At 35.9% G+C, this 25,933-nt stretch overlaps 1 protein-coding gene across 8 annotated transcripts in view; it reads right to left on the bottom strand.

The window, feature by feature from the left end:
• The window catches only part of cep43.L (centrosomal protein 43 L homeolog), a 54,027-nt gene that overhangs the window by 15,006 nt on the left and 13,088 nt on the right, over positions 1 to 25,933 (bottom strand). For 6 of the 8 annotated variants that reach the window (XM_018262123.2, XM_018262122.2, NM_001096344.1 and 3 more), the window contains exons 4-10: positions 24,774 to 24,828; positions 22,814 to 22,902; positions 20,165 to 20,302; positions 15,461 to 15,487; positions 8,911 to 8,967; positions 3,540 to 3,610; positions 1,656 to 1,717 (exon numbers count right to left, since the gene is read on the bottom strand). In XM_018262123.2, coding sequence (XP_018117612.1) covers positions 1,656 to 1,717; positions 3,540 to 3,610; positions 8,911 to 8,967; positions 15,461 to 15,487; positions 20,165 to 20,302; positions 22,814 to 22,902; positions 24,774 to 24,828 — 499 coding nt within the window. The remainder of the gene's footprint in view (positions 1 to 1,655; positions 1,718 to 3,539; positions 3,611 to 8,910; positions 8,968 to 15,460; positions 15,488 to 20,164; positions 20,303 to 22,813; positions 22,903 to 24,773; positions 24,829 to 25,933) is intronic. The other 2 variants (XM_018262125.2, XM_041562330.1) reach the window with 1 other exon arrangement.

Raw genomic sequence — 25,933 nt, 5'->3', positions numbered from 1 at the left:
AAAAAGACACACGTCCATCAAGTTCAACCTTATAACTTTTTTTTTTAACCTGCCTGCCAGTTGATCCAGAGGAAGGCAAAAAAACCCTATCTAAAGCCTCACCAAATTGCCTCAGAGGGGAAAAAGAAATTCTTCCTGACTTCAAAATGGCAGTCAGACTAGTCCCTGGATACAATTTCATTAAGAACAACTACTTATACTATTATTAGTACTAACTATATTAACCTTAAATTATTTTTATATATAGTTTTGAGTATTAGGTTGGTATTCTCTGCATCAAGCTAAGAGAATTCCTTTCCAGGTTTCAAAACACTTTCTCCAAAACCTTTAGCCCTTAAAGTTTTCTCATCTAGCAAAGAATTACTTTGTAAGCCACTGCTACCTGCTAAGCAAGTGGGACATCTGTCACTCTGCTGACTTTTGTTTCCTTAACTTCTATTTCAGTTAATATGTGTATGCCATTTGTATTTTTGAGATGTATATCCTTCTATTGCATAGTGCTGAGAATTATAATAATATTTAAAGCGTATTAATAATTACAGTTACATAGTTAAATCGGGTTGAAAAAAGACAAAGCCCTTCAAGTTCAACCCCTCCAAATGAAACCCAGCATCCATACACACCTCTCCATACCCTTACACACATTATATATACACATATCTATACTAACTACTAACTAGTATCACAATAGCCTTTGATATTATGTCTTTCCAAGAAATCATCCAAACCACTCTTAACTATTTGATTAGAATTTGCAGTTTAATCTAACTCTCTTCTTGACCATAGCAACAAGGAAGCTTATTTATTTGTGAGGCTAGATTTCTATTAAAAAATGAATTGCAGATTCAAGGCAGTACTGTTCAAAGCATACTTATTTATCAAAGGTCAAATTTCGAATTTGTATACATTTTTTTTTTACTCTAATAAATTCGAATGTACTCAACTCGAATGGGAGGTTATTTATGAAAAAAATAAAAAATTTGAATTGAATTGTAAATGTTTTCCAACGAAAAAAAATTTGAATGTCAGGAAGGTAATTAACATATTCAAATGGTTCAATAGACTGCCATTGACTTGTAAATTAATTTGGCAGGTTTTAGGTAGCGAATATTCAAATTAGAACAGTTTCCATGGTCGAGGTGTGATACATTCGAGTTGGTGATTTTAAATTGAAATTTTTGAGTTTTTGCACAAAAAAAATTCTAAAATTCTAATTTACCATCCGAACCTTAATAAATCTGCCCCCAATGTAAGGTGAACATTACCTTAAAGTTATAAAGGAAGGAACTGGCAGAATATGTACTTTAACAACTGTTCATCAAGTTCAACAACCTTAAAAGACGAAGACACTTTTCATCAGCCTCTGAGTTTTTTTTTAATGTAATGAATTCTAATTTCTTTACAATGTTATAAAATCGATATATACTTCCCAGATGCATATCGAGCAGATAAAAACATGATTACAACAGTTGAAACTTAATGTTTTGTTTTTTGGTTTTTTTTTTTTGCTGTGACCTGAACTGACAGTTTCAGTAAGCAGAAAGTTTTGTTTTGGCTCCCTTTGCAGAAGTTTTCAGAATATAAAATTGGCAAAAAGAAAATAAAATTTGAGTTTAGAATGCATACAGCTCTACTTTTTCAACCTATAAACATACCATTATTGAAGTATTTATCTGCAGCTTTAAATTCATCACTCACGTATCTCTCCAACATGCTTCTGTAAAACAGGAAAAAAAGAAGATTGTGTTTTCTCTCTCTTAAAACTCAAAAACGGATAAATCTATAAACCAATGTATGTAAGTTCAAAAGCATGAAACTCAAGGGACATTAGTAAATCAAAAAGCTATTTATGAAGTTGATGTTTCATTTCTATCAAGCACTCCCGTTTCATGCTTTCTAACGTATTACAATTTGTGGTTGCTGGTTATGTTTGAAGACAACATTATTCGACTGTGCACCCAAATTTTGAATGACAAAACATATTCATGTGTGGCTTTAGAGACGTGGGGCAAATGTAAGCAGATAACGAAAGCTTAGATTGTCCTAAAAATGTAATTATTTTCGTAGGAAAATTGTTACCTACTGGAAATCATTTAGGTCTCAAAATTAATTCAATGCACCTGATTTCAAGTTCAGTGCAATAAATACAGTGGGCAAACAACAAATTAGGCTAAAACATGTTAAAATTGTTATGCCACACATAGAAGCCTAGGGAGGCCATTGTTTGGTTTGGATCCCTAAAAATTATGAGGGTCAGAATTGGCCTGTAAACTGTCAGCTATAGAACCTTTATGTATTTACATTTACAATCTAGGACTCTAGGATTACTACAAGGCCATTTTACATCTTATGTCTTCTCTTTAATGTAATTTATCATGTAAATAGGTCCTTTGCTTTTTAACTTGTTTATTAATGACCTGGTAGTGGACAATGCAAGTACTTTCTATTTTTGCAGATGATACTAAATTGTGCAGAACTATAGGTTCCATGCAGGATCCTGCTAAGTTGGAAAACTGGGCAGCAAACTAGTAAATGAGGTTCAATGTTGATAATTGCAAGCTTATGCACTTTGGCAAAAATAATATAAATGCAAGTTATATACTAAGTGGCATTGTGTTGGAAGTTTCCTTAAATGAGAAGGATCTAGGGGTTTTTGTAGATAACAAGTTGTCTAATTCTGGGCAGTGTCATTGTTACTAAAGCAAATAAAGTTCTGTCTTGCATAAAAAAGGGCATTAACTCAAGGGATGAAAACATAATTATGCCTCTTTATAGGTCCCTGGTAAGGCCTCATCTGGAGTATGCAGTGCAGTTTTGGACTCCAGTCCTTTAGAGGGAGATAAATGAGCTGGAGAGAGTGCAGATACATGCAACTAAATTGGTTACAGGGATGGAAGCCTTAAATTATGAGGGTAGACTGTCACGGTTGGGGTTGTTTTCTCTGGAAAAAAAGGCGCTTGCGAGGGGACATGATTACACTTTACAAGTACATTAGAGGATATTATAGACAAATAGCAGGGGACCCTTTTACCCATAAAGTGGATCACTGTACCAGAGGCCACCCCTTTAGGGTAGGGACACACTGGGCGATTTGGGGAGATTTAGTCGCCTGGCGACTAATCGCCGCGACTTTTCTCCCCGAATGCCTCCCCTCGCTCTGCGCCTGGCTAAAATGAAAAATCGCCTGCGCTAATCACACGCGGCTATTCGTTTTCCGAAATCGCCCGAAGTTGCCTCACGAGAAAACTTCGGGCGACTTCGGAAAACGAATCGCCGCGTGTGATTAGCGCAGGCGATTTTTCATTTTAGCCAGGCGCAGAGCGAGGGGAGGCATTCGGGGAGAAAAGTCGCGGCGATTAGTCGCCAGGCGACTAAATCTCCCCAAATCGCCCAGTGTGTCCCTACCCTTAGACTAGAATAAAATAAATTTCATTTGAAGCAACGTAGGTGGTTCTTCACAGTCACGACAGTGAGGTTGCGGAATGCACTGCCGGGTGATGTTACATTACATTTTTTTTAAAAAAGATTTTTATACATACCTATGAAAATGTGGGAAAAGATCAAGAAAAAGTGTTCGGAGCTCATCTTTACTAATTTCACCATTTTTATCCTGTTGGTAAAAAAATAAATAAAAACTTACATACTTAAATATTTATAAAATTTTATGTAAAATATATTGAGGAGGATATTGGTTATATAACCAGCACTACCATCCAAACTTTCAAGTTTCAAACTTGATGTCAGGAAATAGGCACAGATTAGGTTTCCCTCAAATCTAAAACTGACCACTGACTATTCTAATCAGTTTTTTTTTTAAATAAAATATGTATTGCAGAGAGGCTTATTTTTAAATGGGGAAATTATTATTTATGGACAATATGACCATTTAAAGGGGTTGTTCACCTTCCAAACACTTTTTCAGTTCAGTTGTTTTCAGACTGTTCACCAGAAATAAAGACCATATTCTGTTGCTTTCCATTTGATATTTTTGACCATTTACCAAAGTTTAATATTCTTGTCTCTGGTGTTTTAGTGGAAGCTCCGTAATCCAAGTGCAGATTCTGAACGTTTACAATTTGCTCAATTAGTTGGTACATTTCTCAGCAGCATCTGTGTAGTAGTAGAAAGTATTGTAAAATAGATCAGCTGCCTTTAAAGGAGTTAACTTTTTTTCAGTTCAGTTGGTTTCATATAGCTCACCAGAAATTTACTTTTTCCAATTACTATCGTTTTATGACCGTTTTTCTAATACTAAAGTGCAAAGCAGCTCTGGGGGGAGGTCACTGACTCTTTACTATCCATGGGAAAACATGTTTTTTTTTCTCCAAAATGCATCAGTTAATAGTGCTGCTCAAGCAGACTTCTGCACTAAAATACATTTTTCAAAAGAGCAAACTGACTTAATTTTAAAATCTGTCAGTTTCCCAGGTGCCCCCAGTCACATAACTTGTGCTCTGATAAACTTCAGTCACTCTTTACTGCAAGTTGGAGTGATATCACCCCTCCCTTCGCCCAGCAGCTTATCAGAAGAATAATGGAAAGGTAAACATATAACAGCTCCCTGGTAGATATAAAAACAGAACTCAGTAGTAAAAATCCATGTGCCACTGCGACTCCTTCAGTTACATTGAATAGAAGAAACAAAAGCCTGTCAGAAAGCAGTTCCATAGTGCAGCACTGGCTCTTTCTGAAAGCACATGACCATGCAAAAATGACATTAGATGGCTACCTAAAAACCAATAATACAACTAAAAAAAATACACTTGTTGGGTTAAGAATTACATTTTACATGGTAGAGTGAATTATTTACAGTGTAAACAGTGTAATTCATAAATAAAAACGACATCATAAAAATCACAATAGAATCCTTTTAACTGTTATAATTGATACTTTTTTTTTTGGATAAGTTTCTTCTGTTTGTTCCTTCTGAGCACTATCAGAGTTTCTTTAAAGGCAGCTGTTAGTATTGATACAATAGTTGCTAATATTCCAAAGATGCCACGGAGAATTGTATAAACTAAATGCAGCAAATTGTAACAGTTCAGAATGCTTCTGGGTCACTGAGCTGCCAGACTGAAACACTAGACAGGAACAGTAAATGGGAAAACGGTAAAAAAAGAAAAGTTATAAAAAGTCTGTTTATGCTGAACAATCTGAAAACAACTCAACTGAAAAAGTGTTTGGAAAGTAAACAACCCCTTTAATGAAACTCAAGGATTCAACTTAGCAGGGCCAAAAATAAGAAATGTATTGCCTTATCTGCTGGACAGTGGGAGGGCAGTAGATGTGATCTATTTGGATTTTGCCAAATCGTTTGATACCGTGCCCCACAAACGACTGCTTTCTAAACTAAGGTCTGTTGGGCTTAATGAAGCTGTTTCCACATGGATAGGAAACTGGCTACAGGATAGGGTACAGAGGGTGGTTGTTAATGGTACATTCTCTACTTGGAGTAAGGCTCATAGTGGGGTCCCTCAGGGCTCAGTATTGGGTCCACTTTTATTTAACGTGTTCATTAATGACTTGGGGGGGGGGATTGTAAGTAATGTATCAGTGTTTGCAGATGACACAAAACTATCCAGCCCAATTAATTCCATCCAGGATGTGTCATCCTTGCAACAGGATCTTGACAAACTGGCAATCTAAGCTAAGTGGCGAATGAGATTCAATGTTGATAAATGTAGTCATACACCTCTAGATGTAAAAATATCAAAGCCACTTATACCCTTAATGGGACTGCACTAGGCAAATCCATTATGGAAAGGACCTTGGAGTCCTTGTAGATGATAAACTTGGCTGTAGCAAACAATGTTAGTCAGAAGCATCAAGGGCAAATACAGTCTTGAGCTGAATTAAAAGGGGCATCGATTCACAGGAGGAGGGGGTCATTCTTCCACTTCATAGAGCACTGGTAAGGCCCCATCTAGAATATGCCATACAGTTTTGGACCCCATCACTCAAACAGGACATTATTGTATTAGAGAGGGTGCAGAAAAGGGCAACTAAGCCAGTAAACGGTATGGAAAATCTTAGCTATGAGGAAAGACTGGCCAAATTGGGGATGGTCACGCTGGAGAAGAGGCGCTTAAGGGGTGATATGATAACCATGTATAAATATATAAGGGGATCATATAATAATCTCTCTAATGCTTTATTTACCAGTAGGTCTTTCCAGCTGACACAAGGTCATCCATTCCGATTTAACACAAATCTTTAGCAAAGAGAAAACGAGTTCCTAATTTTTCATTAGCCTTTAGTATTTCCGATTTTAGAACAAAGATTTAACAGTATTATTATGCAATCCGCTGCCAGCCACCATTTCCAAAAATATGGATAAGGAGAAGGCATAAGTAGTGTACAACTCTTTGCATCAGTAAGTGATAGCTCCTTATTGTGACCTTATTAGTAGAAATCAGCTATTTCTTGTGCTGGGGGTGCTAAATCTGTATTTCTAGATATGGCCTTTAAGAGAACATGCAAAATTGAAGTTGATTCAGGACATAGATTAAACTGCACATGCTCCTGCAATATCAGTGTCAGAAGAGGATTAGAAGACAGGGGAACATTAATTAGTTCTCTTTTAAAGAATATTTTTTTAAAGAACATTTACTCTAAACAGCCCCCCAGATAAATGTACCTTAGTCCCTGCTGCCAGTCTGCTCTGGTTCCTGCATTATCAGCAGCTCGTTTCCCCTTCTTCCTGGTGCAGAGTGAAGCCCCACCCATTAGCTTACTGAGCTCTCCTTATCTCTCTGACTAGTTGAAGAGATCATTTGCATGCTGTGACATAGCAGGGAGGAAGGGCCAGTGTGTGCACCAGCAGCCGTTTTTTTTTTCTCATGTGCCACTCCCTGCTCATTCTGGTTCATTCCAGATCACAGCAGCATTGTGAGGAAGACTCAAATTTTTGGGGTACTGTCTCTTTAAAAAACTTCGACTTCGATATTCAAAGTCGAAGTAATTCAATTCGATAATCGAATTTTGAAGTTTTTTCCACTTCGAAATTCGACCCTTCATAAATCTGCCCCCTAATGTACTGTAGCTAAACTAACAGCCCTTTCTGAATTTATAATACTTTTTTAATGCTTAGGATTGTTATGCCTGATCTTCCATCTGGTTATGTAAAGAATAAAGTTTATATTTTGTTCAACTGTTTACGGAGTTTGATTAACTCATTAATGTGTCCCTTTGTTTTATTTACGGATGAATTTCTGTGCAAAGCTTTTTTATTTTTAGTTCAAGCCCCATTGAGGTCCAACCAATGGTCAAGAAACTCATAGGAATACCCAAAAAAAAAAAAAAACTCATCCCAACATGTTGCTGTTTAAATTGAGGGACAACTGATGCAGGACTCTTTCAAATGCAATAATTCGAAACCAACGAAAAAAGAAGAGGATTGTATGCACAGTCTTATGAAGTAAAAAAACATGGTTTATTATACCATTAAAAACAAGTGGCTGCTGTGTAATAGACTGCCCAGCACATTTTGGGAACACCCCTTAATCATAGGCCTATGATTAAAGGTGTTCCTAAAATGCATTAGGAGTCTATTGTACAGCAGCCACTTGTTTTTAATGTTATAATAAACCGTGGTTTTTACTTCATGAGACAGTGTGCCTTCACACTTCTTTTTAATTGGCATTGCATTGGTCAAGAAACCCCTTAGTTTATAAGGAGGTTGCAGATGTAGGAAAACAGTGTGTAAGTCATTTTGCCATGTTACCAATACCTAGGAGATCAAATATCATTCTCTTCACATCTGGGAGGAACAGCTTTGTTCTTAAGCGAGACATTAGGAGGCAATTCTTGCAGCAGCGTTTTAAACGGACTAAAATGGTAGAGGTGGAAATCTGGGATGCTAGTTAGCAGTAGTCTTAAGTAGTATAGGCTTTCAAACTGTGGGTTCCACAGTTTGCTGCAATCATTCTACACATATAGAAAGCACTTTACAGACATTATACTCTGATGCATCATGGCCTGGGTAGGTCACCATCATAGAATGCCCTTTGCATTCTTTATTGTACGAGAGGGTGCTGGAGAATAAGAGAAAATTAAGACAGTGTTGCTTCTGCAGTTCTGCTTGTTTCCCAAACTTTTTTCACTCCTGTACTATTGTTTCTTAAGCTTCCTTCCCTTGATTTGTTTTTTTCTCCACAAATACACATTACCATTTTATGTTCTTCTCATTGTCCTTTATTTTCGGTTCTCTTATTACACATAAAAACATTGGCTCCTTTCTGTTCTCTGGCCATTGTCCATTTAACAAGTGTGTATGGTTAAAGGAGAGGTTCATCTTCAGAACATAGTCTAAATTTCCAGAAGAAACATTTTTGCAATTTAGCTTTATTATTTTAAATGGATAGTTTTGTAGTTGTGGATTGCTGCTGGTAAAAGGCTTTCTCCTGCTTTCTCTGCTGCCTCTCTGGCTGGGTTCGCCAACACCAGAAATCCATTCTGCCCATGCAGGAAGATGACACTGAACTGGTTAATGTGCATGCTTTCCCTCTCCTGCTTTATTTGTATTTCACTGATCCTTTTGGCTAAATTGTGCCAGCCAATCCCATCAAAGATATGCAAATGAGACAGGAGAAGGAAGCATCAGCAGAGCCAGTTCAGTGTAATATTTTCTTTTGTGTGGCTGCCTGCCAAGTCCCAGTCTGGGAAATCCCCTACAGAGAGCTGAGAGCACAGAAGAGAGAACTTTAGCAGGGTTGATCCACGGCTATCAGGTCTTTAGCTTCAAAACGGAACATTTAAAATTATAAAGATGATTTGCAAATATGTTTTTTCTCACAGGGGCTATTCAAATGTAGAATATGGTCTAAGGTGAAAATCACCTTTAAAGCCATCTTCAGCAACCCAGCTTTAGCACCTTCCTTTAGCAGTTATATTAATACAGAAAGAACCAACCTTATCATACAAATCAAACTTTTTCTGTGCTTCCGATAGTTGCTTGGGTGATAATTCCTACAATGGAAGAATAAGGTATTTTAAGAAATAGGGCATATACAAAAAAAAATTCAGTTTATTTGTCATGCATCAATATATCTGCAAACTTAAATCCATGCATACAACACAAGACAAATTGGTTAGGTGATATAAAAATAGTACTGTAAAGTATGTGCTATGACACGTGTAGTATTCTAATCAATAAGATCATCATTTTATTAATTTTATTCTAGAAAAACTACAATTTTCAATCAAGAATGAGGTAAAGTGGAAGACTGTCTTGTGGACTGAAATACAAATTTGAAGTTCTTTCTGGACATCATAGATACCACATCCTCTGGGGTTAAGAGGAGAAGGACCATTAACCTTATTATCAGGGCACGGATTAAAAGCCAGCATCCATGATGGTATGGGGGTACATTAGTATACATGGCATGTGTAACTTGCACGTCTGGAAAGGCACAATTTATGCTTAAAGGGATACAGTCATGGGAAAAAAAATGTTTCTTTCAGAATGCATCAGCTAATAGTATTGCTCCAGCAGAATTATGCACTGCAAAAGAGCAAAACATTTTTTAAATTTAATTTTGAAATTTAACATAGGGCTAGACATATCAGTTTCCCAGCTGCCCCAGTCATGTGACTTGTGCTCTGATAAAACTTCATTCATTCTTTACTGCTGTACTGCAAGTTGGAGTGATATCACCCCACTCCCCCCCCCCCCCCAGCAGCCTAACAACAGAACAATGGGAAGGTAATCAGATAGCACCTGCCTAACACAAGATAACAGGTCCCACTGCGACACATTCAGTTACATTGATTAGTAAGAGAAATAGCCTGTAAGAAAGCAATTCCATAGTGCACATGTTCAGGCAAAATGACCTGAGATGGCTTCCTACACACCAATATTACAACTATAAAAAAAAAAAATACACTGGTTTTAATTTATGGAAGGGTCTGTTTGCAAATGAAGGACCAAACATTGTTGAGCAACTCAAATTTGATATCAGCAAGAATGGTGAAAAAAAAAAACACTGTAAAAGCTACAGCAATTTATCTCCTCAGTTTCTGAACAGTTACAGAGTGTTGTTAAAAGAAGAGGGGGAAGCATGCCCCGTCTAGAATATATTTTTTAGAAACCATAATTCCTCAGATTCAACATGTGATATGTTTGAGAAATGGGGTAGTGAAAAGATTAGATACATACAGTTAGGCCCACACATCTTTGGACAGAGAACTTTCTTCTAATTTTGGTTCTGTACTTTACCACAATGAATTTTAAATAAAACAACTCAGATGGAGTTGAACTGCGGACTTTCAGCTTTAATTCAGTGGGTTGAAGAAAAAGATTGCATAAAAATGTGAGGAACTAAAGCCTTTTTTTTTTAATCACTTCATTTCAGGGGCTCAAAAGAAAATTGGACAATTGACTCAGCGGCTATTTCATGGGCAGTTGTGGTCAATTCCTTCATTATTTCATTATCAATGAAGCAGATAAAAGTCCTGGAGTTGATTTGAGGGGGGGTGGTGCTTGTATGTGGAAGATTTTGCTGTAAACAGACAACATGAGGTCAAAGGAGCTCTCCATGCAGGTGAAACAAGCCATCCTTGAATAAGAAGAAATTATGTCCCATTGTATGTCCCTTTTCTCTAGAGAATACACCCCAAAACCCTGAAAGTCTTTCCTTATAGTTTAAGAGTTCCATTCCCTTTACCAGTTCAGTTGCACAATCCAACTCATTCAAGCTCTATAATAAAGTGGAACTATTGTAAAAATGAAATGTAATATAAGCTTCATCATACTGAAATAAGAAACATTCTAAATACAATCAATTAAATATTCTGCATTGTTTCTGAAATAATCAAGTTTATCTTCACTATCCCTCTCTCAGCATCTGTTTCTCTTCAGTCTGTCTTCAGCAGCAGTTGGGTGTCAGACACTTAGATCCAATATATCTTATGGGGGGGTGCTTCCTTTCCTAGCAGATGTATTAGAGCTCATTCAAATAACTAATTCCAGTACAAACAAAGTGTGCTCGAATACATGTTCTAGGCAAAATAATCCCCCCCCTATAAGATATATTGGATCTAACGGTCTATGAATATCTAACACCCAACTCCTGCATCAAGAGAGAATGAAGAGAAACAGATGCTAAGAGAGGGAGGGTGAAGATAAACTTGATTATTTCAGAAAGGGTACAGAATTTTTAATTGATTATATTTAGAAAACTTCTTATTTCAGTGTGCTGAAGCATATATCAATTATTCATTTTTGACAGTGATCCACTTTAAGGACTGTGGCTCAATACTGTACTGCATACTCAAGGTGAGACCTTAGCAGGGATCTATAAAGAGGCAACATTTTTATCATCTTGGTTCAACTGGAACAGTTTACAATACAGCCTCAAGGTAATCAGTTAAAAGGCTAAAGAGATGCCTTTGCAGTTTTCCCATGAACAAATCTGTTCCATTTAGAAAATTCCATTTACCACCTTTATTTGCAACCTATCCTTCAGTCAGTTTTCGAGCTATCGTCTCTATCTTTTGTGTGGCCCTGAATCAAATAATAACCTAAGTAGAACACCTCATTTTCTCTGCAAGGTCGATTGCTTTTAAAAGCAATAGCTTGTCTGAAAGCAATTCCATTGTGAAAGAGAAGGATCAGCCACTGTCTACACAAAAATATTAATAAGAAACAATGAATTTAAAGTGATACGGACATAATTTTTCAAATTATGAACGTACATTAAAAGTTACCTAAAGGCCATGTTGATAATTTTTACCTTTGTAAGAAACGATTACTTGAAGCTCCTAAACTTGAGTGTTATGATAGATGTAGAAAAAAATAAAAAGGTTTAATTTCTGGTGTCAGTATCCCTTTAAATACTTACCAAAAATTCCTTTTCCTTCAGTCCTGAAGGCAGCACTACAGAAAGAGCTCCTCCTTAGGGTAGTAAAACACCAGCCATTACATTAAAAACCCTTCCTCTCACTCCTCTGGTCATTCCACCAACACACCATTCAGTCACTAAAAAGCAATAACACACAATTGAATGCCAAAAAACTTTAATAAAAGGAGGGATAAATGTTCTGCCTTTGGGACTGTTAAAAAAGGACTTTACAGAGGCTTAATAAGCAGTAGTAAATGGGAGGGCTAACGAGACACAGAACTAAACACAGCTTTTGCAAAAACTCTGGGTGAACCCACATTGAGCCTGTAGTGATTTTAGAAGGTTTTGAAGCTTGACCAGGATGATACCATACAAATTTGCTCCACAGAAATGCCCGTGCTTTCTGGCCATGAAGCGGACATCGCTCAAGTTGAATGTGAACACAACCCTTGAGGACCTGGCATTTGCTGTGATGTGTATGCAATTGTTATTGCCTATTTTTATCCACCTGAAGATTGATAGTTTTGATGCCGTTGTCATGTTCCGTATGCCAAACCCAGAACAAAAGCCAAGGTTCTGGTCAAGTGCCACCAGGTCTTAAAGTGAGAAAACCAAGGTGACCGTTCTGGGCAGTCAAGGGAACCGGAATCTGTGACAGGCATTATGGGGGAAAATCTTCACAGTCGAAGAAACAGGCTGGGGTCAGCACAGTACAGAGTCTGGATCCAGAAGAATAGCCGGTAACAGGCAAAAGTTGGTTAAGGTAGCGGGGGTCAAGGACTGGCAAAGGAACAGAGAATGAGACTAGAAGCACAACCAGGAACTACGTTGGGCAGTGAGCAAAAGGATGAGGCACCTTTAAACATCATTTAAACAATTTCGCAACAAGCGCAATGATGTCAGATGCGGCACGCTGAATAAAAATAAGTGCACGCCAGACACAGAGGAACGCACACGAGTGCGCAACTCAGGAAGAAGCCTGAAGGCATCCCTGTCGCTCCACTAGACCACCAGATGTGCCTGCATGTGCTATAAAAAGATTAATAAAATATAATATATATAATACATCTCTTAACATCAGTAAATAAAAGGTTCTCTTCATATCTACTCTAGATGGAAATTCAATGAGGAATAGAGATGGGACAGGTAATATATGATTGATCATTTAGATTTTTAAATAGGTTTAAAACATTAAAGTATATTTTAATTAAAAAAAATAATAATTTGGGTTTCATTTGTACGGACTTTTAATATACAGCTTATTATGTCTGGATGACAGGTCCCATTTAAAATGGAGAGAGAGGGCCTTGCAGCAACTATTCTATCAAGCACTGCAAGTCAGTATATAGGTCCACGGGTCGCACAATTAGTAGAGTTATACAAGGGCACAGCTTCCACTTTTGGGCACATTTAACAAATCAGAGCTATGTGTAAAAATGTGGTAAGAATGTGGTTATAAATGTATAATCATGTGTAAAAATCTGTTTTTTTTTTTTCATAGGACTAGGAATGCAACAAATCCAGGATTCGGTTCAGGATTCAGCCTTTTTTAGCAGGATTTTTGTGCCTAGCTGAACCCTAAAGAGCTCATGTGTAAAACCCTGTTTCATGTAAATGAACCATTATTATAATAATATACTTTTTTAGTAGTATGTGCCATTGGGTAATCATAAATAGAAAATTGCCATTTTAAAAAATAAGGGCCGCCCCCTGAGATCGTAAGATTCACTGTGCACACATACAAACCACATGTGCCAATTAACAGACAGAGTTCTGCCTTTTGCTTTCTCACTTCTTCCTGTTACAGTTAGTGTTGTAGTACTTCTGGTCAGGTGATCTCTGAGGCAGCACAGATAGAGTCACAAAATGGTGGTTCAAGGCAAGAGATGTAAAAGGGCAATATTTATGTAAATATATATTCCAGTTTGGTAAGATTCTTTAATATGTCATTCAATTTGATATAAACTATCTGTTGCTTAAGTATTTATTTTGGGGGTATAGTTTTCCTTTAAGGGCAGGTAGGGAAATCATGTGACTTTTTATCACAAAAGAAGAATTCTTTACACTTTTTCCCTTTCCTGCCCCTAATTTGCATAAGAAAATTAGGATTCGGATTTGGTCGAATCACAAATAGTGGATTTGGTGCATCCCTAAACAGGACTATTCATTTTAGTGTTTTGGGTGGTTAATATCAGAAATAATTTAGTACAGGTATTGGTTCTACAATCTGTATTTTACTTTTTATTCTAATTTGTTTCTCTTTTCCAATTTTAACTGTCTTTGTAAAAAGCAACTACAGTACATACTACATGGCGATTTGTGCATGAAACAGGGGGATACTTATGATTAAATAGACAAGCTATAAACCTTGGATGATGCATTTGCCCAGAGGTCTCCATTACCCACTAACTGCTGCTAACAATGACCTCCATTACACAAAGCCATGACCCTTGGTTGCTGGGCCAACACATTGCATAAATGGGTTTTAAGAGGAGCCAATAGAGAGGGTACAAAAAACCTTGTTAAGCAAGGTTGAAATTGCAAGTAAACTCCTTAACATTTTCATTAAAACCCAGAGGAAACCAAACAAGAGGGAAAGGAGTAGATTAAGTAGCCCTTTCAAGGATAGCCCTACACTGTAAAAGTATGTTTTGGGAACTTCAAGTAACAATTACTTATACAACTAAGAAATAAAAGTCTTAGCTGCAAAAAATTATCAACATTACCTATAGATAACTTTTAACAGTTTTTTAGTGTCATCACTTTTAGGCAAAGTGCATTTGGACACAAGAACGTTGTTTCATACAGAGGGGTGGCTCATACATATCCTATTTCTGTTCTTCTTCTGATAACTTTACTTTAATAACTGTGTTTCACAGGTTTTAATTAGTGACAGTTTGGCTCTAACTTTTGACGAAACATCTCAAAGTTAAGTACATGCAGACACACAGAGAGAGAGAAAAAAAAAAGCACTCAATTAAATATGCTTTCATATATACATTAAACACCTAAAATGTGTTAAAATATACCAAGCAGGCTTAAATAATTGTAAAATATATATAATCCAGACACACACAGATTCTATCTCTATATAGGATCTCTCATCCCGAAACCCATTATCCATAAATCTCCGAATTGCAAGAAGATGGCAATCTTGCACTGATTTAATTCTAAGCACATAATTCATTTTTTGAGATGATTTATTTTTTCTTTGTAATAATTAACCAGTACCTTGTACTTGATTCCAAGATATCATTTTTGAGATTATTTATTTTTTCTTTGTGATAATTATTTTATTTTGTACTTGATTCCAAGATATCATTAACCTCTATTGGTGACAAACGATTCTACGGTGTGTTTATTTAATGATTAAATGATTTTTTAGCATATTTGTATTATGGTATTATGATCCAAATTACATAAAGACCCATTATCTGGAAAACCTCAGGTGCCAAGCATTCTGGATAATTGTTCCCATAACTGTAATGCCTTCTAATAAAATTAGTATCAACTTTACACACTCCAATGAAGTGCAATTAAAAAGGTAGTACCATTTGCCGCATGTTTCTCACAACCTTGTTAGTAAGGGATGAAGTTAAGAAAATAAAAAACCCATGTACCTTAGGAACAGAAACAGGTTTATCACTCTGTTAAAGAAAGAAATCAAAAGAACATTAAAAAATTAAACTGAAAATATATCATACACAAATATAATTTTACATAGAATGAAAGTTAGAATCAAAAGAAAATTGAACAATAACTGTGCTTCATAGAAAGTCATCTACAACTACAATCTTGAAAACATAATGTACCACTCTTGATCTTAGAGTTGAAAATTCCAATGTGTACAATGTTTTTGCAATTGAAAATTATAGTGTGATTCTGCATGTGGGCAGACCCAGTTTAGGGAACTGATGCACAAATGTTGGCTTAGAAACAGAAAACAGATGGCAACCCAATTTGGCACTTTTATTAGTTAAATTACGATCTTAGAAATTACCAGTTTAGGGAACTGATGCACAAATGTTGGCTTAGAAACAGAATACAGATGGCAACCCAATTTGGCACTTCTGTGGGTTAAATTACTATCTTAGAAATGACCTCTCCTCCGCATAACCATGAATGTGCATTACTAAACGGATTTAAAAGAAACGCAAAGTTGGCCTTCATCTATTAGTAAAACAGGACAACCTCTGGATATGTTTGAGCCCCTAAAATTAATTTGCTGTGGGGCCCATTAACATCTAGTTATGCCACTGACAACACGCTTTGTCTTGTAAAAACCGGCATAAGATTTATACGCATTTTCTTATGTAAAATAACAACTTTTTAACCCATTTTCAGCTTTCATTTTACACAGCATAATAAATATGTCCATAATATGACAAACCCAGTTGTCGGACTGAGTGTTTCATGTTTCTCAGTAAACGGTTGGGATGTTAGAAGCGATGTCACAGGATCTCAACTGGCCAGAACCCAGCTCTGTGTACAGAAAATCTAATTTGTGTCATTACCCTAGCAAAACACTTTCATCTTCATTCCTATTAACTTCTTTACTTCTGAGATAACATGGGAATTCATTTTGAACAGTAACAATTTAATATAATTTTAAATTAGCTATTTTTGTTCTGTGTTTTATGACCAGTCTACAAATTGGCATAATGATTTTGCTTTCCATTTCTTTGTTGACCCAATGTATGTTTGATTTTTAGAGCTAATATTAAATGGGTAGTAAACCCTGCTGCAATGCGCTACTCAAACAAACTTTACTCAGCTGAACTACAAATCCCATAATAATTAACATGTAGTTTAATAAAGTTGAAGGCATGCCAAGAGTTGTAGTCAAGAAACAAAAGGGTTGTATTCTTAAAGCAATATTGCACAATAAAACGTTTCAAAACTTTTCCTGAAATCTCCACAGCCATCAGCTTTATCTATGTATGTAAGATAACACAAAACTGCCTAACAGTAAATCAGAATTCTCATTGCGAATATTAGTGCCTATGTTTGTGTCCTTTTGAAGTATGAAATACTGATGTCATACAAATTACAGTAATATTGACAAAACATATGCCTCAGACATATACATATTAAAACACACATTATATATATATATATATATATATATATATATATATATATATATATATATATATTAAAATAAGACTTCTGAGACAAATTAGCTGAAAATGGAATATGACTGATGGATTTACCAATTGAATATATGGTTTAAATCATCCTACACACCGGTGGAACATTTTCATGAAAAATTGAGTTCAAGGTATACAAGATGTTTAGCAATTACAGTATGTGACCTGTTCAGTCCCAGAAACATACAGTCATCTCAGAAATGAAGTACACCACATGTAAAAGTTTTTCACACATGTGGACAGATAATCTCCATTTAAACAATATATAAAGATTACGGTGATGAAATTTATAAGCAAAACTTACTTGAAAATAATTTGGGGAACAAAAAATATCCTCCACAACATCTCAAGTGAGATTTAAATCTGGGCTTTGACTTAGACCACCCCTTATCTTTTTTTCCGCAATGTCTTGGTAGATTTACAAGAATTTTTAGGGTCATAATGCAAGATCCACTTTCCACTAAACTTCAGTCTTCTGTCACACGGAGGCACAATTATCAAAGGTCGAATTTCGAATTCATGCGAGTATTTAAAAACTCCCCTAAACTCCCAAAAAATCTAAATTTATTACAATAAAATGGCATTTTTTAAACTCGGATGAATGGAATCGACCCAAAAACTTGAAATCAAATTCGATTAAAATTTTAAAAGCTCAATTCGAGTTTTTGCTCCGAAAAAAATAAAACTTGATAGTCTAGAAGGCTACAAACAACGCAAAATTTATCCCTGGACCTCTCCCATTGACTTAAACAGCAAATTTGCCACGTTTTAGGTGGCGAATAGTCGAATTTGAGGTTTTAAAAAGGGCCAGAATATGATAAAACTCGAAAATCAAATTATTTTGTTTTTCTTTGTAAAAATAGCATAGTACCTTGTACTTGATCCAAAGTAAGATGTAATTAATCCTTTTTGGAAGCAAAACCAGCCTATTGGGTTAATTTAATTTAATGTACATGATTTTCTAGTAGACAAGGTATAAAGATCCAAATTAAAGAAAGATCTATTATTTGGAAAACCCCAGGTCCTGAGCATTCTGGAGAATAGGTCCCATACCTGTATTGTTGAAATGAAGATCTGTATGTTGAAAAAGTCAAAACAGGTATACTTAACTTTATTTTTTATATGGCACTAGAATTTGAAGCCAAAAAAATACATAGTTGGTGTATAAAATCTGGCAAATTAATACTTGATCCTACTTTTGTGTCTAGCATGTGTATGATCCAGATTATGAACATTTCTGGAAAAAAAAAGTGTTTCCTTTTGTTAAGTTTCAGCATGAAAGTTTTCAGCTCGTCAGTCCCGCAAAAAATGTTTGGCCCCGAACTGATCTTATTACCTAAATACTACCACTGGTTTCACAGCCACAGGGCTGTAAAAATAATTTCACTCTCAGGTTCCCCTTCATGGATATGTTTTAGAAATCCCTAATAATAATATAATAACAACAAAAAGAAAATCTCCAAACTATATGATATGCTCAATTTTGGTCTTGTCTCCTGAAGGTCAGAGAAAACAAAGCAGGACCGAAGTCCTTTTTATCCAATGATTCTGCACTCATACATAGTAACATAGTAAGTAAGGTTGAAAAAAAGACACATGTCCATCAAGTTCAACCTTTTAGTTTTTGTTTTTTTTAATCTGCCTAACTGCTAGTTGATCCAGAGGAAGGCAAAAAAAAAAAAAAAAAAACATTGGAAGCCTCTCCAATTTGCCTCAGAGGGGGAAAAAATTCCTTCCTGACTCCAAAATGGCAATTGGACTAGTCCCTGGATCTCATAGCAGCCCTATGAGTCGTCTCTGGCAACGTTTAAAACAGATATTGCCTATAGAGGGTATAAAGCTGTTTCTAACTCCAGCCTAACTAGAACTCTTTAAAAACCATCCCTTCTGCTTTACTGAACAAGGTTTATTTACTATTCCTTTAGAAAGTGTCCAATATCTTGTCAACACTAGTAAATTGGGGCTTCTTTGTCCTTTAAATGATAAGTTAGTGCTCTGAAAGGTTTTCCATTCTGTGTGCCAGTTTTCTGTTATTTCATATTTGGGGTGAAGGTGGGGGGCAGAAAATTCTAAAATAACGCTATCATTATTAGTTCTTTAGAGATCTTGGGAATTCCAGAGGCCATAAAATGTCTTTGAGAACCACATCAGGCCTGCTGATCACCTAAACAGCAGCACTTAGGATTACTAGGAAAATATTTCTTATTTGCAATATGATGTCACAAATACATATATTGTCTATAAGCACATGCTGATGCTTATGGACCTTTCTCCATAAAATTATAAATAGATATGTTTGTAATCCCTGATGCCCACACACAGCAATAAAGCAGAGTGTGTGGCCACTCCATATTGCTATACAGTCCTTTAGTCATTAAAGGGACACTGTCATGGGAAAAAAAAAAAAATTCAAAAAGAACCAGTAAATAGTGCTGCTCCAGCAGAATTCTGCACTGAAATCCATTTCTCAAAAGAGTAATTTTTTTATATTCAATTTTGAAATCTGACATGGGGCTAGACATTTTGTCAATTTCCCAGCTGCCCCTGGTCATGTGACTTGTGCCTGCACTTTAGGAGAGAAATGCTTTCTGGCAGGCTGCTATTTTTCCATCTCAATGTAACTGAATGTGTCTCAGTGAGACATGGGTTTTTACTATTGAGTGCTGTTCTTAGATCTACCAGGCAGTTGTTATCTTGTGTTAGGGAGCTGTTATCTGGTTACATTCCCATTGTTCTTTTGTTTGGCTGCTAGGGGGGAAAAGGGAGGGGGGTGATATCACTCCAACTTGCAGTACAGCAGTAAAGAGTGATTGAAGTTTATCAGAGCACAAGTCACATGACTTGGGGCAGCTGGGAAATTGACAATATGTCTAGCCCCATGTCAGATTTCAAAATTGAATAAAAAAAAATCTGTTTGCTCTTTTGAGAAATGGATTTTAGTGCAGAATTCTGCTGGAGCAGCGCTATTAACTGATTCATTTTGGAAAAAAAATGTTTTCCCATGACAGTATCCCTTTAATAAAACCATGGTACTTTAAATAGAAAAATGCTGTGTACAAGGTACCAGAAATTAAATAAATATATATATATATATATATATATATATATTTTTTTTTTTGTAAACCCGTGTTGGGTTATTTTTAAAAAGTAAACAAAGAAAAAAAAGTTACTTACTTCTCCTCCACTTATAATTTTGTCTTTTTGATGGCATCTTCTGACAAGCTCAAGGACCAGTGGACCACTTTTCACACTTTCAGAATCAACAATACCAAGATCCTTAGCTAAATGATTACGATCGTCATATGCATTTTCCTACAAAATACAAAGTAGTAGTAGTCCCCTTTATTGTTCCTTCTAGATAATTGTAACTTTTTAAAAACATATTTCAGTAAGAAAAGCAAATGATAGTTGCCCACATATTCAGTTATTTCTGCAGTGCTTTTCACAATGTAAGCAGGTAAGTAGACTAGGGTCTATGTGGATCTCTGACAAGTTGAAGAAAGGATCCAATACAATCACAGTTCCTCTCTTTTTCGGTCGTTGCAGTCCAGCAAGAAACACAAGGCTCAACACCAACCCGTTGTAGTAGAAGGACACACCCATATCTAAACCCGATAAGCTGGTTCCTGGGTAAGCCATTGAATAACCATAATCAGGTACCGAGATTGTCCTTGTTTCAGTCACTGCGTAAGACTTGGCAGCTGGCTAATAAAGCAATAATGTCTACAGATGCAGACCTACTAACCCCACTTTGGAATAATCAGGACTACCCAGCAATTGCCAAACTAGGCCCTATGCCTCAGTGGGTACAGTGTGGAATTATTACTCTTGTGGCATGATAGAAAGCCAATCTCCTTTGGGCAGTTACAAGATCGCCACCACCTCCCGCAGAACCAATGGCTAAATTTTTATAGGCTCAGTCGTGCCCTTAAAGTAGCTCACAAACAACGTAATATCACCCTCTCCACCCACCCATTCCTGTCATACATAAATAGGGGACACACCAAAGGTTTAGTTACTATGCTGTATGCTAGATTACAGCAGAGTGTCCACTGTAGTACTCTCCAGGAGCTATGTCCTAAATGGGAAACGTATATGGGCAATATCTCGGAGGAAGAATGTCAGGAAGCGCAAGAATCTACTCTTTTGGTATCCCCCAACTATAGGTTACGTACCATCCAATTGTATATCATACATAGAGCATATTACACCCCTGCCAGACTTCGCCACATTTATGCCGACACCCCCGATCTTTGTACCAGATGTGCCTTAGAAAAAGGGTCTTTTATACATATGATGTGGAGTTGAAGCAAGATCACTTTGTACTGGGGTTCTATTTTAGACACCTTGGATGCTATTATGCAAATTAAAATGGATAGGTCAACAAAAGTGTTCATATTAGGTATATTGCAGGACCTTAAGCTGAATAAGTATCAAATGCTCCTCTTGCAAGAAGCATTGTTACTGGCTAAGCGGCTCATAACTCAGAACTGGAGGAATATTGCCCCTCCTACCTTTGCTACCTGGAAACAAAGCATGTAGGATATATGCAACCTTGAACAACTGGTATATATAAAAAGGGGGGCCGTTACAAAATTTCATAACATTTGGGACCCTTGGTTGGATGTATTCCCCCTTCCACATATGCGCCCAGGCAATAAAGACCAGGAAAGTATGTTATTACCATATTTGCGATATATTACACTCCTTGTTGTTCTTTTTTTGTTTGTTTGTTTTTTTGGCATATTTGTATAAATCTGACTCATGTTGCTCTCTATGTTATCATAAGTATTGATAATATGTACAGTTCAACACCCTTGTACTAAATAATCTGAGATTTCTGTAACCTATTAACACACTGAACAGGGATATGTTTGTATTTCTGATATGACATCTTTTCAATAAACTACCTGAGTTTAAAAACAAAAAAGACACACCCATTCACAAGGATTGGTATATCAATATATGCCTCCACGGGTAATTTACACAAACTTATATGAATTTACACAAACTCACACGGATTCATTCATATGGACTATATAAATATATACGTGCTAATTTATTTACATGGACTACTGCATCGATTGTATGCTGTAAAAATGAATGCACTTTGTCACTATGTAAATTCAGCAAATAACTTTGTAATTTTTATTAATCACATGGGTATTGTTAATTTTGAAATCTGCTAGGGAAAATGGTGTCGTTTATATACATGGCAAGTTCGGTTGGCAATATGGACGATGACTGATGTAATGAATCTTAGGCCACTAACTGAGGGCAACCATCCCATGATGACATGTTCCAACCAATAGCGGCATCTGATTTCATCAGACGACGTGGCGCACAGAACACAGTATTTACTAGTCTGCTTATTAATATAAGCAACTGGCTGGATACAATGGTTGTAACCTTTCTTATAAAGCCTCTAATCAGGACACACACAAAAAATCTTGTAATACTACTCATCTTCCATGAGTAAACCCAATTTACCCAAAGTGCAAACCCAATTAATTACAGTGTAACACTGGGCTAAATAAATGACATAAAACAGCAGTCAGACATTTACTCAAAGTATTAGTCTGATAGATATTTTACAATCTATATTATCACAATGTTCAGTTAAGTACTCAAATTAGTGTTATATTTCAGATGAATTGGTTCTTATGTAATAGATCCATTTTTCTTTATCATAGTAACAAGGTAGGGTGGTTAAAGTAAAGGATTACATTTTCTGTACAAATAAAAATATATTTTCATACAATTCAATATCTATAATTTATTAAAACTGAATGCACCCCAAAGCAAAATGCTTATATTACTTACCAGACTAGCTTCCGGTTGAAAGACTGCTAATGTAAAATCAAGATTGAAAAACTGAAGAAATTCTGTGAAAAGGTTGGCAACCAGACGACCTACAGTAGTGAAACAGTACAGATGATTTGATTTTGTTAATGCACACAAACAAAAATAAATAAACAGTAGTAAAGGTATGGGATCTCTTATCCAGAAATCCAACATCAAGAAAGCTCAGAATTAAGGGAAGGCTATTCAGAGTTATCTTTTAGCAAATAATTCATTTTTTTTTTCATTCAATGTTTTTCAATCCTGCTAACCGAAGCACAGTTAGAATATGGTCCTAGCAGATGGTGCTGTTAAATGAGAATTTTGTTTCATATTTTGGAATTTTCCAAAAATAAAAAAATTTAAAGTGTTTGGAATATCACTCAGAGTAATTTTATCTTAATTTATTTTAAAGGTTTATATTTAATTTAAGATGGGCAATTGTCAAACCACCTGAATCTGCATTTATATTCCCTAATCTGAAATTCTAGTTGTGTAAACCAGAAGTGACAAAAATGGCACAACATTTTTAAAGGGGACCCGTCACCCAAAAAAATTATTCAAAATCCTAATTTATCACATTAGTCAAGCAAAATGAACTTTAATTACACTATATAAATTATTTGAATCTTGCTTCCTTCAGTCTGGGATTTCAAAATGATAGCAAGCAGGCAGCAGCCATTTTGTGGACACTTATTAAAACAAGCCTTGTATCATCTCAGAATCTTATTTGTGCACCAGAATAGGGGAACCGATGTCCATCCCGATGCCCTGGTTACACAATTAAATCGTAAAGAGAATGGGGGAATGTGGGGAGAGCAGTGATTGTCTGCCCCGCCTCTATGCCACTGGCATAGAGGAGTGGCAGACAATATTTGATTGACAGCTGAGATTTTTAAATGAGCTTACAACAGCTATGAATGCTTTAATAAAAAATAGAAATTGGATTTCATGTTTAGTTTGAAAAGGAATTTTATTATACAGATTTTTGTGTCTGGGTGACAGGTCCACTTTAAGTCGCAGTTCTGTAGTTCAACACAACAGTCACTTCTAGTGACTGTGGACTGTAACAGCATTTCTTTAGATAGCAGTAGCACTGCAATTAGAAGCTTTCAAGTCTAAAGCACGCATTTTAAATGCTCATTCTTGCTATTTGCTACAGACTGCTGCCATTGTACTACAATTAGAAGTGCTACAAGTCTCCCAGAACCCATGATTACCACCTAAGCCTGCCTTACACTAAGGGCCTTATGTCGTCTGAATTTTTCTGATTATTTTAAGGAAAAAAGTCCGACCAAACTAGAATCCATGATTGGACTTAATTTATAATTTAAAAAAGCACGATTTAATTGGATTGGAAACAAATACGAAAAACTGGGTGTTCAAATTGTATGTTTTTTTCAGATTTTTTGTCCCGAAAAGCCCAAATTACTTGTATTTTTGCCCAAAAAGTCCAAAGTAGTTCGATTTTCGGGCTAATTCCAGCACAGACAACAGAAACTTCCAGATAGGATAGGGACCTCTCCCATTGACTTATATACAACCTTGGTAGGTCGAAGATGCTGAATTTTTGGATTCTGACCTTTTCCATCCTATAAATCTTGAAAAATGTAAGTTTGTTTTTTTTTTTTCACTAAAAATTCAGATTTCATAGTTAAAAAGGTAAAAAATTTTGAGTTTTTGGCATTAAGACTTTAATAAATAACTCCCTTGATGAAAGGCTGGATTTATTTAGGTATAGATTACAATTTTAGAGACACCAGAGCAAACAGCAAACTAAAATGGAATAAAAAGTACAATGTATGTTAAAAAAAAATAATAATAGAAATAACAAATGTAAGTATTAATCCAATAATAAAATATATGATTTTAGGATCAGTATTTTAAAAAACATATACTGTTCACAAACAAACAGCCATACACTTAATGAAAATAAAGTTACCATCTCTTGTATTTAAGAATTTCTTCAAACTTTCGTTAACAAGTGGGGTCTTGTTCTGTTGGGAAACAAATGACATAAACGGAAATAATTCAGAGGGAGGCCTATTTATAAAACGTTGAATAAAATTCCCTTCGAGGTTATTTAAGAAAAAAATTTTAATGTCTAATATTCGATCAAATGGTTCCGACCCAAAAATTCAAATCAAATTGAATTTTTCTCCCGTTAAAAAATGTCAGGAAGGCTATTAACATCTCCAAATGGTTCAACATAGAGTCCTGCCTGAAACCAATTTCTAAGACCTGGACCTACCCCGCTTATTTAGCCACTTTAATCAGCTACCTGACTGGAAACTTCTTATCCGCAACCCGCCAACCACCATCATACAGGAATTGACATCATCAAAAGTGGACAGAAGCAAGTTTTGAAAAATTTTAAAAGGAGTAAAATATACACAATAATACATAAGATAAGACATTTAGATGATACCCGCATCTGAAAATCCTCCCCTCATTCCACAGGGTGCCCGGGTACACGGCCCGCTGCAGGACTCTAGCTCAATGGACCTCTGCCATCGACTTCTACATGAACTAGGCAAGTTTTAGGTGGCAAATATTCAAAAATTAGGACTGTTTCCATGGCCGAGTTTTGATATAGCTCACATTCAAATTCACACTTGAATAGGGGGATTAAAATTAGAATGTGTGAATTTTGACACTCGAAGATTAAAATTTACTATTTGACCCTTGATATGCTTTTCATTTATAGCAGACATTTTGAGAATCTTTGGAATCAGGTCACCATTTGCAGCCCAACATTAGAATGCCTAACCCTTAGATTGTGACAATCTTAAATTAAAGAAAACATTGTACCCGGCAATAGAATATCTATACCAAGATGTTCCCAATAATAATTTTTTTTAATACTTTTTTTTCTTTGTGCACAGCACTTGCTCAGTCTAAAGTCATCTGAGTTTAGGGATTGACTGTCAAATCTAAAGGCAAACTCCTACTATTATAATTCCTTATTCCACAAGGCATGTAGCTAGTCGGCCCATGGGCCCAACTGACTGATACTGTATGACAGGGATGGCTAAATATAACTGTATTATAATGTAGTATTATAACTGTAGTATTATACATAAGTAGGTGATACCTTTTATT

The sequence above is a fragment of the Xenopus laevis genome, chromosome 5L (genome assembly GCF_017654675.1).
Source record: "Xenopus laevis strain J_2021 chromosome 5L, Xenopus_laevis_v10.1, whole genome shotgun sequence".
NCBI classification, from domain to species: domain Eukaryota; kingdom Metazoa; phylum Chordata; class Amphibia; order Anura; family Pipidae; genus Xenopus; species Xenopus laevis.
The sequence above is the reverse complement of the archived record's forward strand: the minus strand, read 5'-3'. Positions and strand labels throughout refer to the sequence as shown.